Source organism: Molossus molossus, unplaced genomic scaffold (assembly GCF_014108415.1).
Source record: "Molossus molossus isolate mMolMol1 unplaced genomic scaffold, mMolMol1.p scaffold_m16_p_13, whole genome shotgun sequence".
Classification (NCBI taxonomy): Eukaryota; Metazoa; Chordata; class Mammalia; order Chiroptera; family Molossidae; genus Molossus; species Molossus molossus.
The window spans coordinates 27,395,467-27,413,875 of record NW_023425348.1 but is presented as its reverse complement, the minus strand read 5'-3'; the positions used below and the strand labels follow the sequence as shown (position 1 = coordinate 27,413,875).

Sequence of the window (18,409 nt, the reverse complement as noted above, 5' to 3'; positions counted from 1 at the left end):
ACATAGAAGATTACTCTGATACCATCAAAGGGGCAAAAATTCAGACTTCTGTCCAAGAACCATCATAACCTCTGAAACGTATATGCTTAAAAAAAAATAGGGACATTCCATATTAAAAGCTGGTAACACCACACACAGGAAAGTGAAAAAATGTAGTCAAATGACCAGGAATGCTTTTGCTTCATTATCTCACCCACATAATAATAATGCTGTTTAATTTCCTATTGATTTGGTGTGTCTGTGCTCTGTCAAGAAAGTTGACTTCCTTCAGTGATAGACAGATTTCCAACTCTGCGATTGTGACTATTTCTATTTTATGACTTTTCTACAATTTTGTCTTGACACGAAAGCCCTTCACTGCTTGTATGGTGCAAGTTACTCTTGTACATCTAGGTCTTGACAGACCTCACACTTATATGACACCCTTGGTGGGAAACAAAGCGGATCTTGATTTAGTTCACTCAGGATTTTTTCCCTTCTCTTTTGATTGTTTGCTAGGTGTCCTGAACAAATATTCAGGGACAAGGACTGATGTGGACCGAGAGTTCATCATAATGTTTACTCTGGTGGATGAGAATCAAAGCTGGTACCTTGATGAAAATATCAGACATTTCTGCACTGACCCAGATTCGGTTGACAAAAAAGATGCTGTTTTCCAGAGGAGTAACAAAATGCATGGTAGCGTCTCCAAATACATGCCGACTGTCTCTGTGTATCTGGTACTGTGAGGGATGCAAAAATACAGACACGCCAAACCTAGTTTTCCAGGATTTGTAACTTAGTGATGAGAGCGATTAGAAAGTGATATGAGACACACTAACACACTACATGTCAGAACCTGAGACACTCCGAGACGGGGCAAGGCAGTAGAGAGAAGCTAAATCGGGTATGACAAAGCTAGGGGACAGCACGGGGAAGGGTTAATGTTATAATCAGGAAAGAGCCAGGAGGTGACCCTAAGAGGATGAGTGGCTTTAGACTGACAGAAGAAAGGAGAATCATTATTCTATAACAATCCTGTGATTTGCAACCTCTTGCTCCATCCAGGAACCACTTGCTAAGCGGCTGCTAAATTTTAAGGACTATGCTATGCATAGAGTTTAAATACACACTTGTGAATTTATGTTTTGCCAGACATTCTTTAGATCAATGACATTTATGGAGCATTCACTATGTGCCATAAGTCCCTTCTAAGCAGTACCTTTTCTCTCCATCTTCTTGTGTGTTTTGTCACTTAAATTAAGCAGTTACTATGTGCCAGGTTTTCTGCTAGGTCCCCATAGCTATAAGATAAGTAAGACAGGGTATTTAGTTGCAAGGAACAGAGTCAGTGGGGAAGGCAGATATGCAAACGGAGAGTTGGGAAACGAGGTGGCTGACCTATCCTGGAAGTGTGGGCAATGTGTCCTGGAAGTGTGAGCAATGTGTCCTGGAAGTGTGGGCAATGCACCCTGGAAGTGTGAGCAATGCGTCCTGGAAGTGTGAGCAATGCGTCCTGGAAGTGTGAGCAATGTGTCCTGGAAGTGTGAGTAATGCACCCTGGAAGTGTGAGCAATGTGTCCTGGAAGTGTGAGTAATGCACCCTGGAAGTGTGAGCAATGCATCCTGGATGTGTGGGCAATGCGTCCTGGAAGTATGAGCAATGTGTCCTGAAAGTGTGAGCAATGTGTCCTGGAAGTGTGAGTAATGCACCCTGGAAGTGTGAGCAATGCGTCCTGGGAGTGTGAGCAATGTGTCCTGGAAGTATGAGCAATGTGTCCTGGAAGTGTGAGCAATGTGTCCTGGAAGTGTGAGTAATGCACCCTGGAAGTGTGAGCAATGCGTCCTGGAAGTGTGGGCAATGCGTCCTGAAAGTATGAGCAATGCGTCCTGAAAGTATGAGCAATGTGTCCTGAAAGTGTGAGCAATGCACAGCACTGTTCACTCCAATCTCATTGTGCCCACACAGCAGCTCCAAGGCTGTTTTCACGTGTGCTGGTTGTCACTTTTACTGAGTGCTTTTATCTCAAAAAGACCAATACCTTTCATTTCTTTCTGGGACTAAATTTTATCAAAGGAGCTTTTGTGCACAAAGTCATTACGGTCAATGATCTGCACTGATCTTCCAGTTGTGCTAGAGAGTGAATTACCATGGTTTCTGGTTCTGCTCGCCTCTGCATGGGGGTCTGTTCCACAAGTGTGCTTCTGTTTTTCAGCCCTGAATGGATACCTCTTTGGAAACTTCCCCGAGCCTGATATGTGTGTTGGTGAATCAGTGTCCTGGCACCTATTTGGGATGGGGAATGAGATAGACATCCACTCCATCTATTTTTACGGTAACACCTTCATCAGCCGAGGGCATCGGACTGATGTTGTCAACCTGTTCCCAGCCACCTTTCTGACAACAGAAATGATAGCTGAGAATCCTGGGAAGTGGATGATAACCTGCCAAGTCAGTGATCACCTACAAGGTAAAAGGACAAACACCAGTGAAAGAAGCTTAGAATGGAACAATTAAATCACACCGTCAATGGTGCTCATTCAGTGCCTGCTGCTAGATAGATTCTTGTATGTGTTATATTTAATTAGATATTAATTATAGGAAATGTACAATGCTTACTTGGCATCCTATTTATTGATCCCCTCTCTGTGAACCAAGTAAGAGGTGATTGACAGATATGATAAGGCTGTTAACTACATCTAGTAGTTAGACATAGTGAAACACTTACAAAATGAATAACATTTGAGGCAGAATGATAAATGTTCTTTGGGTGCCACAGTCACTTCTCTAGAGCAATCAGAGAGGCGTTCTGAGGACTTGGCTCCTGCTCTGAGCATTGACTTATGGGTAGGAACTGAATAGATGGAGAAGGGAAGGAAGGCTGTCCATGCAGAGGAAGCAACGTGAACTGGGAAAGACATGTTCTCTGTGAGCAACTGTAAGCAGAATAACAAATGTTTAGCACTAGAAAAGAATTTGTAGTTAATCTGGTCCAATCCCCCATCCAATTCTTCAATTTCCTTTGGAGCATCTCTTTTTAAATAATTGTGCAGCCCATTTTATTTCTGGGCTGCTCTGTTAGAACATTTTTCCTTATATTGAGATAAGATCCACCAATGGGGGCAAAATCCTAAGAAAGGTGTACAATAAACATTTGTTGTCTTAAATGCCGTGTTGAAGGACTTGGTCCTGGTTCCTCGGGAACACATAGAATAGGTCTTTACTGAGCTAGACCTTAGGCTCATGCTAGAAGAGTGATGAGAGAAGCCTAGAGAGACAGTTTGGCCCCAGTGGGAGCGGTTTTGAATGACAAGGGTGAGGAGGTGGGCCTGGAAGGTAATAGTGAGTCATGCTATGTCCTTTGACACACTAGTGACATAATCAGAGCAGCAATTTGGGAAGAAAAATATGATATCTGTGTGCAGAAAGATTAATGGAGAGATTCTGGCCACTAGATGCTAGTTAAGAAATGTTGGCAACATTAGAGTTATGACATGTAAAAGGTCTGGCCTTTTGAAAACAAGGTTAGAAAAAGAAAATGTGTCAATGAGATAAACCCAGAAGAAATAATGTATGATTAAATTTGGATACTGACTAACTACACACAGTCACAAATAGCACAGGGATGCAACCTTTCAGACCTGCTTTGAAACACAGTCTTCGTCCCAAAACTTTAAGTAGCCAGTCTCAGCATCAGTCAGCTGGTCATTCCAATTAAATTTAATTCAACAAATTTTGAGTTAATCAGTTCATGGGTACCAGATACTGTTCAGGGAAGACAACGATGAACAAGATAAGTTTCTGATTCTCCCCTGACCCCCAGTTTCATTGATGTATAATCAACAAATAGGAATTGTATATATTTAAGATATACAACTGGATGTTTTGATATATGTATACATTGTGAACTGATCACTACACTCAAGCTAATTAACATAACCATCACCTCATATAGTTACCTATTGTGTGTGTGTTAAGAACACTTGAGATCCCAAGGAGTACAATGTTTCAGTAATGAAAGATGAATGAGTTCTAATAACAGCATAGTCTCTACGGTCAATAATACTGGAGTATATGCTTGAAATTTCCTAAGAGGGTAGATCTTAAGTGTTCTCAACACAAGATTCCTACTCTTTCGCTTAGATTGTAGAATTTGTTGCCATATAGTTGTTCATAGTAGTTGTTAACGATCTTTTGTATTTCCGTGGTGTTGGTTGTTACTTCTCCTCTTTCACTTCTGATTTCGTGTATTTGGGTTCTCTCTCTTTGTTTCTTGGTGAGTCTAGCTAAGGGTCCATCAATCTTGTTTATCTTTTCAAAAAACCAGCTCTTTGTTTCATTGATCCTTTGAATTGTTTTTTTGGTCTCTATGTCATTTATTTCTGCTCTGATCTTTACTATTTCCTTCCTTCTACTTGCTCTGGGGTTTTCTTTTTGTTTGCTTTCTAATTCTTTAAGTTGTGAGGCTAGACAGTCAATTAGAAATTTTTCTTGTTTTTTGAGGTAGGCCTGTAGTGCTATGAACTTCCCTCTCAGAACTGCTTTCGCTGCATCCCATAGATTTTGTGTTGTTGTGTGTTCATTTTCATTGGTTTCCAAGAAGTTTTTAATTTCTTCCTTGATCTCCTCGGTGACCCATTCATTGTTTAATAACATGCTATTTAGCCTCCATGTGTTGAAATGTCTTTGCATGTTCTTGTTGCAATTGATTTCTAGTTTCATGCCATTGTGGTCTGAGAAGATGCTTGATATGATTTCAGTCTTCTTGAACTTGTAGAGATTTAGTTTGTGTCCTATCATGTGGTCTATCTTTGAGAATGTCCCATGTGCACTTGAGAGGAATGTGTATTCTGTAGTTTTGGGGTGTAATTCTCTGTAGATATCTATTAAATCCATTTGGTCTAGTGCTTCATTTAGAGTCTCTGTTTCCTTGCTAATTTTTTGCCTAGAGGATCTTTCCAGTGCTGTCAACGGGGTGTTGAAGTCCCCTGCTATGATTGTATTGTTGTCGATTTCTCCTTGGAAGTCCTCCAGAAGATTTTTAATATATTTTGGTGCTCCTATATTGGGTGCATATATGTTTATCAAGATTATATCTTCCTGTTGGATAGATCCTTTCAATATTATGTAGTGGCCGTCTTTGTCTCTAGTTATGGTCTTCATTTTGAAATCTATTTTATCAGATATGAGAATTGCTACCCCAGCTTTTTTTTGCTTTCCATTTGCTTGGAAAATTTTTTTCCATCCCTTCACTTTCAACCTATGTGAGTCTTTTGTTGTGAGGTGGGTCTCTTGCAAACAACATATAGATGAGTCATGCTTTCTTACCCAATCAGCTACTCTGTGTCTTTTTATGGGAGCATTCAATCCATTTACATTTAAGGTGATTATTGATATGCACTTATTTATTGCCATTTTTGTTTAGTGTGGTTCTATTTTTCTTCCCATTTCTACTGCTAATTACAGCAGTCCTTTTAACATTTCTTGCAGTGCTGGTTTGGTGCTAATGTATTCCCTTAGCCTTTTTTTGTCTGGGAAGCTCTTTATTTGACCTTCTATTTTGAATGATAGCCTTGCTGCGTAGAGTAGTCTTGGATTCAGATTCTTGTTTTTCATGACTTTGATTACTTCCTGCCATTCCCTTCTGGCCTGTAGGTTTCTTGTGAGAAGTCAGCTGAGAGCCTTATGGGGTTTCCTTTGTAGGTAACCTGTTGCTTATCTCTTGCTGCTTTTAGGATTCTCTCTTTGTCTTTAATTTGTGGCATTTTAATTACTACAGTATGTGTCTTGGTGTGGGCCTGTTTGGGTTCTTCTTACTTGGGACTCTCTGTGCTTCTTGAACTTGAATGCCTTCTTCCTTCACCAAATTAGGGAAGTTTTCTGTCACTATTTCTTTTAATATATTCTCTATCCCTTGCTCATTTTCTTCTTCTTCGGGGACTCCTATGATGCGAATATTATTACGTTTCCAGTTGTCCCACAGTTCTCTTAAGCTGTCTTCCTGTTTTTTAATAGTTTTTTCCTTTTGTTTTTCTGATTGGTTGATTTTTTCTACCCTGTCTTCTAATTCACTGATCCGGTCCTCAGCTTCCTCTACTCTGCTTTTTAAACCTTCCAATGTGTTTTTCATTTCTGATATGTCATTTTTTATCTCTTCTTGATGGTTTTTAATTTCCAGTTGGCTTATTTTCAGTGTCTCTATGTCCTTACTCATGCTGTTCAGCTTCCTCAAGATCATGGCTCTGAATTCTAGCTCTGTTAACATGCCTAGTTGCTCCACATTGATCTCATCTTCAGTGGAGGTCTCTTGCTCTTTCATTTGGCTTCTGTTTCTGTGTTTCACCATTTTGGCTATCACTGTGGGCTTTGGAGCCTGTCAAGTTTTCCCTTGGGTGTTGGTGTTCTGCTGTTTGTGGCTCCCTCTCCTGGGTTTAGATGAGCGAGGGAGGACCCACGTTAAACACCACTGTCAAGTCTTACTTTCCTGGTTAAAGTTGCCAGCCCAGGAAAGGTACTGTTATCCTCTAGCTTTTTGCCTGGAGGCTAGTAGTCTAGGTTACTTGATGAGTTTTGGGTTGTCAGTTGATTGAAAAACTCCCTCAGATGCTCAGCACAAGGGGCTTTCAGGAGGGTGGGGCAGAAGCTGGTTGTTAATGAGCTTCAATTAGCACTTCAATGGCCCCCAGGGTGGGGTTGGATCTCCGAGGGAGGGGCTGCTGCCTCTCCCCAGAGCCCTGGGAAGGAGCAATGTGGCCACCGTCCTGCGTGGCTGCACTCAGCAAACGCTCTGAGCACTCCACAAATCCCGAGTGCCCCGACACAGCTCCAGTCCAGTCTGCCCTCCCTCTGCCGGAGCCCAAGGTGAGTGGCTGTGGCTGTTTTAGCCTCTGTCCCGGCTCTGCGCTGTGGAGCCGCCTGGGAGTGTAACCCGAGGGCCTTCACAAGCCTACCAGGATGGAGTCAGTGTCCCTCATTGTATGGTCCTCCAAGCTGCTTTTCTGTTGCTTTTTCCCATCAATTTGTCTGTGTTGTAGTTTTAATTCCAGTTTGGTTCTGGGAGACGGTCTGTGTAGCTTCCGTTCACTCCGCCGCCATTTTTCGATCAAGATCCCTACTCTTAAAGGGTCTCATGCTGTTAAGTCTGAGAAGAAACTAGTTTTCAACGGGCATTAGCAGCTATTTGAGATAAGTAAGATTGCTAAGCTTGGCTAGCAGTTGTGGATATAAATTGGTGTTTATATATTACTAAAATATAACATTTTCTAAATTATCCGTACCTTGAGAAAAAATTATTGTGAAAAATTAGAAAATATATACAATTTAATTTTAAAAATCAGTAATCCCATTTAAAGATAATAGTGTCACATTTTGATGAATATTCTCCATGACTATTTTCTAGACCTTCATACTAAATGCATGTTATTTATAAAATGAAATAAAATACTGCCCTGTAACTTACTTTTTCCATTTATTAGTATATCAAAATATATTTACATGTCAGTGAATATACAGCTACTTCCCTTCCAATAATCTTTTTTTTTTTTTTTTTTTTTTATCCTCACCCGAGGACATTTTTCCATTTTTTGTACAGATAGAGCGGGAGGGAGAGAGAGGAAGGGAGAGAGAGAGAGAAACATCGATGTGAAGGGACACATCGAGTGGCTGCCACCCGCACGACCAACCAGGGCCGGGGACAAACTGCAACCGAAGTACGTGCCCTTAGCGGGAACCGAACCCGGGTCTCTGCGGACCGCAGGCTGACGCTCTAACCGCTGAGCCAAACTGGCCAGGGCCCTTCCAATAATCTTTATAAGGAGATTACAATTTACTTAACCAATATTCTATTTCCCCCATTTTTTGCTTTTATAAACAATATTGATAAACATCAATATACAGATAAGATACTTTCATCTGACATTTCCTTAGTAAAACTCTTGAATTTGGAATTCCTAGGTCAAAGAGTTTGATTTTTTTTTTTTTTTTTTTTTTTTTAAAGCTAGGGACATGTATTGCTAAATTCCCTTTTTAAAATTGTTACTATTGCCCTGGCGGTTTTGTTCAGTGGTTGGAGCATGGGCCTGCAGTCCAGAGAGACCTGGGTTCAGTTCCCGCTAAGGGCACGTACCTCGGTTGCAGTTTGTCCCCGGCCCTGGTTGGGTCGTGTGGGTGGCGGCCACTTGGTGTGTTCCTTTCATGTCGATGTTTCTCTCTCTCTCTCCCTCCCACTCTATCTGAATAAAGTATGGAAAAATGTCCTCGGGTGAGGATTTAAAAAAAAAAAAAGTTACTATTCACTCATAGTGTGTGAGCATTCCCTTTTCCACATTCAAATGTCAACAATGGGAATTATCCTTTATAATCTACCAATCTGATAACTGACCAACAGTGTCATTGATTACTATTCAGGTTAAACATTTTTTTCATTTGTTTGTGAGCCAATAGTATTTCTTTTGTAATTAACCTATTTATGTTCCTTGCCCATTTTCTATTGGGAGATTTACTTTTTCTTTCTTATTCATCAATGTTATTTACACATTAATCTTTTGTCATATGTGTAAGAATATACTCCTGTCAACTTTTTATCCTTTATTTAAAAAAATATTTAAGTATAGTTGGTATACAATATTAGTATAATATTAGTTATATTAGTTTCAAGTGTACAATATAGTGATTCAACATTTTTATACATTACAATGTGATCACTCCACTAATTCTAGTAATCATCTGTCACTGTGCAAACTTATCACAATATTATTCATTATATTATCCCCCTTAACCTTTTCACCCATTTCCCAACCCTCTCCCATCTGGTAACCATCCCTTTGGTCTCTGTTTCTATGAGTCTGTTTTTGCTTTATTTTATTTGTTTTGTTTTTTTGTTTGTTTAGATTCCACATATAAATGAAACCATATGGCATTTGTATTTCTCTGTCTGACTTATTTCACTTAGCATAATATCCTCTAAGTGTGAGATGTGTGTGTGTGTGTGTGTGTGTGTGTATTCAATTATATATGTATAATTGAATATTACACAACAATAAAAAAGAACAAAATCTTACTATTTATCCTTTATTTTTATTTTTTATTTATGGTCCTATTTTCTGTACAAAAGTTTTTTTGTTTTTTGTTTTTTTAATCCTCACCCGAGGACATTTTTCCATTTTTTGTTCAGGTAGAGTGGGAGGGAGAGAGAGAAACAGAGAGAGAGAGAAACATCGATGTGAAAGGGACACATCGAGTGGCTGCCACCCGCACAACCGACCAGGGCCGGGGACAAACTGCAACCGAGGTACGCGCCCTTAGCGGGAACCGAACCCGGGTCTCTCAGGACCGCAGGCCGACGCTCTAACCGCTGAGCCAAACCAGCCAGGGCTGTACAAAAGTTTTAAACGTTTGTTCCTGAAATCAAATCTATTTGTCTTTTCTTGTATGATTTCTTTTGTGAGCATTTATAACTTGACTGATGGTTTTCCTTTGTTCTGCAGCTGGTATGCTGGGGCAATACAATGTTGATAACTGCAAAAATGATATTTCTCATCCCAAGATGAAGGGTCAACAGAGGCGTTACTTTATAGCAGCTGAAAAAATTCTTTGGGATTATGGTCCTCAAGGCTATAACAAATTTAGTGGTCTTCCCCTAAATGTCTCTGGAAGGTAAGCTTTTTTTCATGGTATTTCTAAGCCTGTCATAAAAGCAGCATGTGTTAGGCTTTTCCTTGTGACCTCGCTCATATTCCAGGCACTGCTCTTAGGAGCACCTGCTGTGCAGATAACACAATGGCACTGCTTAAGGAGTTCTGTGCCCTGGGTATACCACTGAGAATTGGCAGACTATGTATTGCTCCATGATTTGCTGCCTAGATCAAAACACTAGATTCATTCATTCATTCATCAAACATTTCTTGAGCACCTACTATGTGCTAAGTGCATGAGCAATACTGAACTGACAGAGAACAGAACAAGGTTGTTGTACATATGGAGCAGACAGTTTTAAAAAGGGAATAAGACTCTCTTTCAATGGAGATGAACTGGCCAAAGAAGGTTACCCTTTTTGGTTCAAGGACAGCCTGATGTAAGTTATGGCCCTGTACCCAAAATTCCTTTCCTTACTGTACAGTAAAATGTCATTTTCCTTCCAAAGCTAACACTAATGTCACCTTTTAAGTGAGGCCTGCCCTGACTCCTGAGTTATAGTTAATCATTTTTCTCTCTTTACTTCCATAGCACATAGTATTTTTAACATTGAATTTAACAATTCATTAAGTGGTTGTGGACTCCTATTACTTCTTACTGTATAATCATGATGTCTGTGAAAGCGTTTAAAAATGTACAGTGTGATACCAAAAAGTATTGCAATTACCCTATAATTCATTTTATGTTTGAGGAAATATTTTTAAAAGTCTCTTTGTGATCAGTAAGACACCCTTTGTTTCTTTTGCTGTGAAATTCATTCATTCATTCATTCTTCCACCAAACTGATGCACTTGATCCTTGTTTAAAGAGTGTGTGTGAACCACATATGAAAAACTCTGATATCAACAATCTCTATTGACCAGTATTTCTCCATAAACAGAATCATGAGACTCAGCATTGAAAATTATGTCTTAGAAGCTTTGCAGAATATGAAACGCCTTTAAAAATCTGAATGTATATTAAGCTATATTCAATAGATATTTAATGTAATATATGAAAGCACACCATACTAAAGTGACATGAGGGACTGAAGAAGATCTATGACAAAGTTCCCATCTTAAGGTGGAGAAAGAACCTGTTTGCACAGAAGAGAAGTAACTTTGCAAGTTACAAATAAGAGTGTGTTGTTCAGTTCTCTCAGGATATTCAGAGAGAACTAAGATAGCTGGATCACTTCACAGAGGAAGCAGAACCTGAGCAGGGTCACAATCGAATTTATACAGTAGTGAAGAGAGGACATTTTAGATGCAGGTGTTAATGAAAAGCACCTACCATGTAGGAGAGAGTGATTCAATCAGAATGACGAGTTGGGGATTTGCATAGACGAATGGGCATTTGCATAGAGCAATAGGAAGAAAACTGGGGCAACATAGACTGGATATCAATTGCAGAAGTTCTTTAATCTTCATTTGATTGGCAATTGGAAGCAAACAAAGATATTGCAGCTGGTATTTGACAATGAAAATTGCCATTTTGGAGATTAAGGTTGTAGCAGTATGTTTTCCGAGAAAAAACTGAGTGAGCTAAGCCAGTGTGAAATGAAGAATGGAAAGAATGAAGTTAGAGGTTCATATAATGGTCCAAACACAAGGTGGTAAGGACATGAACTGGAGTCATGGCAGTGGAAGAAAGGAAAGGAAAAGATGCAAAAAGGGTGCAGAAAAGAAAGGTTAAACTGAAAGGTTACATAAGGAGGTAATAGATGGTCACATGACTGTGAGAGTGATGGTACCACTGACAGAATTAAGATAGTAGAGTTAGTACTAGTCAGAATTTATAGTATTATATTTCAAAACTTTTAAGTTGAGTATTTTATGTATATAACTTATATGATAACTCTCCACTAATTAAACTATTTGATTAACTAGACACTTCATTCCTTCATCATGCCAGATAGCAAAGAGCTTACTATATGCAGAGACTATTCATATTGCCATCAGCAAGTGATAGAGGGCTGCTTATTCTGCAAAGAAAACAGTTATCTCTTTGTTACTTTGTACTACACCATTCTGAGACTACAGTATTGCTAAGTAAGGAGTCAACCTGTGCCTTCTTCTTCTGTTGCTAGACCTCTGGGGAAGAAAGTGCAATGGCTAAGAGAGACAAGCTTGTGCATCTTCCAGCTTCTGCCAACTTTTATGGCTGATTGATGATTCCTGGGAACTTTGTTGAAGCCTGTGTTGTGTTTTCTGGGGAGATGGGCGGGTGAATGGATTAAAGATCATAAAACCAAGCTCTGTAATTAAGGCAGTTGGTGGATATGCTGAGATGTATTCTCAGTCAGGTTCCTATTCTCTCCGCAGTGACTCCGAGCTCTACTTCACACAAGGGGACAACAGAATAGGAGGAAGATATTGGAAGGCTCAGTATGTAGAGTATGTTGATGGAACTTTTACTCAAAGAAAGAGACTCTCTGAGGCAGAAGCTCATCTTGGAATTCTTGGTAGAGTAAAACCATCCAGCATGTTTTGAACAGGGGAGGGGAAATGTTTCAGTGGGCATATACTTCTACTTGGAACGACTCTTCTCCTCTTGCCTATATCTCTTTATGTTCATCCTCTTCTCTCTCCTCTTCTTTATATTTTTCAGGCCCAGTCATCAGAGCAGAGGTGGGCGATACCCTATTAGTGACCTTTGCCAACAAAGCTGACAAAGTCTACAGTATTTTGCCCCATGGCATGGTCTATGACAAGGCCTCTGATGCAGCCCCCAACATAGATGGTAAGTCTCAGCCTTAGCTTCGGGAGGAAACAGGATGAGAGTGCAAAGGACTTAAAACTGGATAGACCAGGTTCAAATCCTGGTCCCTTCAGTTACCAGCTCAGTGACCTTGGACAACTATTTTAACTTTCTAAACCAATTCTACTCATCTATCAAATGCAGATAATGGCACTCAGCTCACAGGGCTTTGGGGAGCAAAGGAGAGAATTCAGGACAGGGTCTGGCCCACAGTAGGTTCTCAGGAAATGTCAGTTCCTTTCCTTTTCTGTCAGTAATGCAATAAATCTCAAAGCGAGCCACTTTCCAGACACCCCCATTCTTTAAGATGAAGAATGTTTCTGCTGCAGGTTACATGGAATTCTGTGGGTGAAGGCTGAGGGGAACATCTAATTTCCAATGTTTTGTTGGAATCAAAACCTTGTACATGGTCTTTGCTCTATATCTACTGACAAATATTTATTCAAAACCAATGTTATGTGTGTATCATCGTCTATGGCTTCTTCCCATCACAGAGCAGGTAGCGTAGGCTCTCTGCATATAAGAAAGGCAGCTTCTGCCCAGTGGCCGCAGGAACTGCCCTTCCATTCATGATACTGCTCCTGGGAAGAAGCTCTGGGTCTCTTTGGAAGACTTCTTCATCGTTGCAGCTGACGTCATGGTTACCTGGGCTACTTCTTCACATCCCAGTGTAAGGCCAGGCCCATCCAGAGCTGGCTTTGTGGTGATGGTGAGGGGACAGAGGGTGAAGGAATGGAGGGAGAATTCCTCCTCCCCAGGCCCATGCTCACCCTCCCTGCTGCAGCATCTCCTGGATCTGCACTCTCTTCCTTGGTTACAATGCTCACAATGACTTAAAAAAAATTTTTTTTCTCTTTATTGATTTTAGAGAGAGAGGAAGGGAGAGCAAGAGAGAGAGAGAGAGACATTGATGAGAGAGAACATTGACTGGCTGCCTCCTTCATGCCCCGCCCCCCTGGGGATTTGGCCCATAACCTGGGCATGTGCCTGACTGGGAATCGAACCAGCCACCTCTTGGTGCATGGATCAAAGCTCAACCACTGAGTCATACCAGCTGGGCACAACAATGACTTTTTTTTATGTATGCAGAAAGAACACCAGTGACAATGCAAATGTCTATATTTTCTATTGTTGAACTCAGCCAACTTATTGGGCACCTTTTTGCAAAGCTCTGGACAAGATGCAGAGAGCCTCAGTCTAGCAAGAGAGATTCAATGTGTTCATTTGCGATATAAAGTGAGGACTAAGTCTTTGGAGTTTAACAGCCCTGAATTTGGATCCCAGATCAGCCTTGTAACCGTGAACTTTTCTTACCTCCTCTATCTTGTACTTATTTGGGTTATTTCCTAGTGTAAGCTTCAAGATTTTAAACTCTTTAAAGATAGGTCCTTTGCTTAACTTTTTGGGGTATCCCTCACAGGGCCAAGTATAATATAGTCCACAAAGAAGTCACTCAATAATATTTTATGACTTTAGACGTAACTGCTAAATGGACAACTGTTATGCTTTTAATATTTGCTAAGCCTTGTATTTGAGTAAGAAATAGTATATATAAAGAAGACAATCCTTTGATAGAAGCCCCAGCTCATGAACCAGCAGACTGTGCCAGTGGCTTCCCTTGGTAGATACACAAGCAAAATCAACTATCCTTCTGCAAGGTATATCAGAGAGCGACACCCAGGGCCAGAAGACCCAATCTGACAAGTTTAATAATGTTCTTGGCTGTTGCTTCAAGTATTTGTTTCCTTTATGTCTCAGGGTTTGTGAAACCAGGAGCCCATGTGAAGCCAGGTGAAATCTTCACATACAGATGGACAGTGCCTGACAGCGTGAGCCCAACAGCCGATGATCCTGCCTGTCTGACCTACCTTTACTTCTCAGCAGTTGAGCCAATCAGGGACACCAGCTCTGGCCTTTTAGGACCTTTGCTAGTCTGTAAAGAAGGTGTTCTCAATGCTGATGGGACACAAGTAAGTCACCCAATGTTACCAAGTTCTTCTCAGGGTTGTGTGTAAAAAAAAAAAAAAAAAAAAAAATCACTAAAATGGCTAGAGATTAGATCATAATAAAGAGTTACAAAAAGAGCCCTGGCCAGTTTGGCTCAGCGGTTATTGGGTTGTACAAGTGGCAGCCACTCACTGTGTCCCTTTCATGCCAATGTTTCTCTCTGTCTCTCTCCCTCCCACTCTATCTGAACAAAAAATAAAAAAAAATGTCCTCAGGTGAGGATAAGAAAAAAAAAAAAAAAGAGTTACAAAAAGCAATTTCTCCTTCTTCCTCTTGAAATTGACTTCTACGTAATGGGAGTTTTATTTTTGATAAATTCACATCTGCCTTTGCTGCGTTACTGATGCCCACCCAGAAACCCAGTATTTTTATTTGTTGGCTGGGATTTGGTGGGTCTCTCCCTGTGCATTGCTTTGGTTCTGGAATCTTCCAAGATCTACATGGAATGCAAATTGGGATCCTTTCTTCTTGGACAAAGTTTCTCAAACTTGGCCACCCATTAGAATCACCTGGGACCTCTTCAGCGTCTTTGTATTCAGGTGTTCCAGACCAAGTCCATCAGAACTCCAGGTGATTTCAATGTGCAGCCAGGGTTGAGGACAGCTATTAACTCCTCACTACAAACTGGAAGATAATCATTATGGCCAAAGGAACAAGAAACATGTGGATAACTTCTACATGCCCCATCTCAGAGGCTTAAATGGTTTCACTGGTTAGTGTGGCAAGACACAGCATCACAAGCTATGTTGACATGATATTAAACACCTTGATGAAAAGAGGAAAATCCAGTCATTTAACCATTAGAAATTACTTCACCAATCCGAAACAGCATGATTTATTTAAATGGTATATTTGGTCCACCTCAGTCTCATTCCCTGCACAAAGGACCAAACCTGGAAATGTCTACTAGAGGTTCAGTGTGTCCCTGGCCCTCTGAATGGCCTTCAATAATGCTTGTGCAATAAGACTGAATATTCACACTGTACCACAACAGTCATACAAGGCAAAGCAGAATGATGATCCCTGATTTAAAGCTGAGGAAACGGAGGCTCAGAGACATTGAGCCCAGGAAACACACCTAGTAAGTAGTGATGGCAGTAGAATATGGAACTTGGAGCATCCATCTTTGATCATTTTTCAATACACTACCCTGCTTCCTATTAGCTAAATACCTGAACCAAAATAATTGAATGCTAGAAACATTTTGTTAGGTATTTATGATTTTGTCCCTATTGAATCCATTCATTGGCAATGTTGAGGTTTGCTAGAAGCATCTTATTGTCCCTGGGAGTTGTTACCTGAGCCAGCTACCATTTATGGTCAGTCTACTTACATAAAAGCATGAAAAAAACAGATGCATTAGAACCTAGCTCTGCCTGCTCCCATAGCCCATAATCTTTAAAAATGTATTTGTGACCATTTATCTCCCCTCAGTTTTCTACATGGTATTGTGAAAATGTTCAAACCTACATTGTTTCTTTCTGTAGCCCATGATCTTAAACTGCTGCCTTCTGAAACACTGTGCAATAAAAGCAGTACGTGTAAAGGTACTGCATCCATGTCCATGATGAGACGTGAGAAAAGCATCACAGAGGTGGGACAGCTGGGCTGGCCCTTGAGGCTGGCTTAGGGTGGCAGACCATCAGAGTTAAGGGGTACATGCATGAAGGACAGAGGTCCCTAGAACACAGCAAGTTCAGATTGCTGCAAGGAGCTAGGCCTGTCTTTGGTCAAAGTGCCAGGAGGGAAGAGACAAGAGATGAGACTGTACAGGCAGGGACCAGATCGCTGTGAGTTTAGATGGTATTGTCCGCTTTAAGAAGTGAGAGAGATGTGATCCGATGGCATTGCTGAGGATCTCTCTGGAGCAGGCAGCAGATGAAGGGTGGATTAGGTAGGAGCACGTTAGAGAAAATAAAAGACATTGAGGGGACAGGAAATACAGTCACTTCTCTGTTTCAGCTTTAAAGAAAAGCATATTTCAGCAATTTGAGATGCTGTGTGGTCAGATATGCTCAAATTAGGAATACACACCGTGGCAAGTAATCCTCTCAATATCAACTCAAATTAACACAATATATTGGAGTCTCATGGGTTATCTCAATTTGCTATTTCACTCACAGACATGTATTGGGTGCCTGCTTTTCCAGGCTTTTTTTTTTTGAGCTGGGGATACATAGAGGAACCCAAAATGTTCCTACAAAGCCTACATTGCAGTGAGGAAACAATTAAAAAAATGTAAGTTTATAAACAAAATACAATTTCAGGTAGAGCTATGTGCTATTAAGAACACAGTAAGGTAAGGTGGGTGAGTTTGCGGTCAGGGCGGAAGGTAAGTGATTGTTTTAAACAGGGTGGTCAGGGAAAGTGACATTTGTGCAGAGAGCTGATGGAGTAAGGGATCCGCCCAAGCAAAACCTGGAGAACCTTCTAGGCAGTGGGAACAAGCATGAAAAGGCCCCGAGGCAGGAATGAGTGAGGTTGGTGTGTTCATGGAGGAGCAGAAGGCCAGGGTGTCTGGAGCAAGCAGGGGGTGAGGACGAGGGCGTGAAACCAGGAGAGAGAGGCCGAGGCAGGACATGGAGGACACAGTCAGGAGTGTGAGACAGGGACGACCAGCCCGAAACTGCAGCCCCACCAGGGAGAAAGTCTCCTGAGCAGGGACTTATTTCCCGCATAGGGAAGGAGAAGGATATAACAAGAAAGATGAATTTTGGAGATGTGTAATAAACGTATCAGAATCATACTCGGAATTCTGATTTACAAAACCACCCAGTGTATCTATGGTGAAGCTGATCCTTGTTTACTTTGTGTTAAGTTTGAAAGTGAAACAGAGCTGAGAATTCCTCCAAGCTGCACTTTTCATATATTCATTTCTTTCTTCTCCGTAGAAAGGAATAGACAAGGAGTTTTACCTGCTATTCACAGTCTTTGATGAGAACCTGAGTAGGTATCTTGATGAAAACATTCAGAAGTTTACCCTGCGTCCCTTCAATGTTGACAAAGAGGACAAAGAGTTTGTGAAGTCCAACCGGATGCATGGTATGAAAAACGACTTTTCGTCCTGTAAGCAAAAGGCGTCATTGCGTTTGAAGTGAAACATGGTTGAAAAGCTTTAGCTATCTTGATCTCTGGTTTCTTGGGTATTATTCTTGGATGAGAAAATCAGTTCATGGCTTCATAAGGTGTGGTGAAATCTCACTATCTGCCTCAGAGGTCGTGACCTGAATTACTACTTCTCAAATACTTGATCAGCATTGGATGAGGCAACACAAAATTTCAACTAGCAAAGATCACGGTAATCTTTTTTATCTTTTTAAATCCTCACCAAGGATATTTTTCCATTTATTTTCAGACAGAATGGGAAGGAGAGAGAGACAGACAGACAGACATTGACGTGAGAGAGACAGATCACTGGTTGCCTCCCACATGGCTCTGACCAGGGCTGGGGATGGAACTGCAACTGAGGTACGTGTCTTTTGACCGGAATCAAACCCAAAACTCTTTGGTCCACGGGCCAACGCTCCAACAGCTGAGACAAACCAGCCAAGGCGCAGTAGTCTTAATTGTACAAAATTACTGACAAAATGCCCTCTCCTGGCAATGACATCACTAAGTCTGATATCCGTGGTGGTAATTAGAGGTGATCTCTATACAGCAAACAGCTCTTATCAAGTTGTATGAGTATCTAAAGGGTTAATTTGTAAAATACTAGCCATTACTATTCCACATCTTCATTTAGGATTAATTACTCAATTCTCCTTCCCTGCCAGAGCACAAACTCAAATGTCTTCAAGAGTGTGCAGCCAAAATAAAAGAAACAAACAGACAAAAAAACAAGTGCTTAAAACAAAGCTGTAAGATAGATAACAGGTGCTAAACTGCTTGTCTTGGGACCATGCATAACATCTACTTATTGCCTTTAAGACATAGAAAACTAAAAAAGCAGCCCTTGATCTCCCTCTCCCACAACAAAGTCCAAAAAAGTCC

At 40.8% G+C, this 18,409-nt stretch overlaps 1 protein-coding gene across 1 annotated transcript in view; it reads left to right on the top strand.

The window, feature by feature from the left end:
- HEPHL1 (hephaestin like 1) overlaps window positions 1–18,409 on the top strand; it is a 72,492-nt gene that overhangs the window by 23,605 nt on the left and 30,478 nt on the right. The window contains exons 4-10 of the mRNA XM_036259407.1: window positions 499–678; window positions 2,196–2,450; window positions 9,466–9,634; window positions 11,977–12,116; window positions 12,263–12,394; window positions 14,171–14,382; window positions 17,311–17,461. Of these exons, the coding sequence (XP_036115300.1) occupies window positions 499–678; window positions 2,196–2,450; window positions 9,466–9,634; window positions 11,977–12,116; window positions 12,263–12,394; window positions 14,171–14,382; window positions 17,311–17,461 (1,239 nt within the window). The remainder of the gene's footprint in view (window positions 1–498; window positions 679–2,195; window positions 2,451–9,465; window positions 9,635–11,976; window positions 12,117–12,262; window positions 12,395–14,170; window positions 14,383–17,310; window positions 17,462–18,409) is intronic.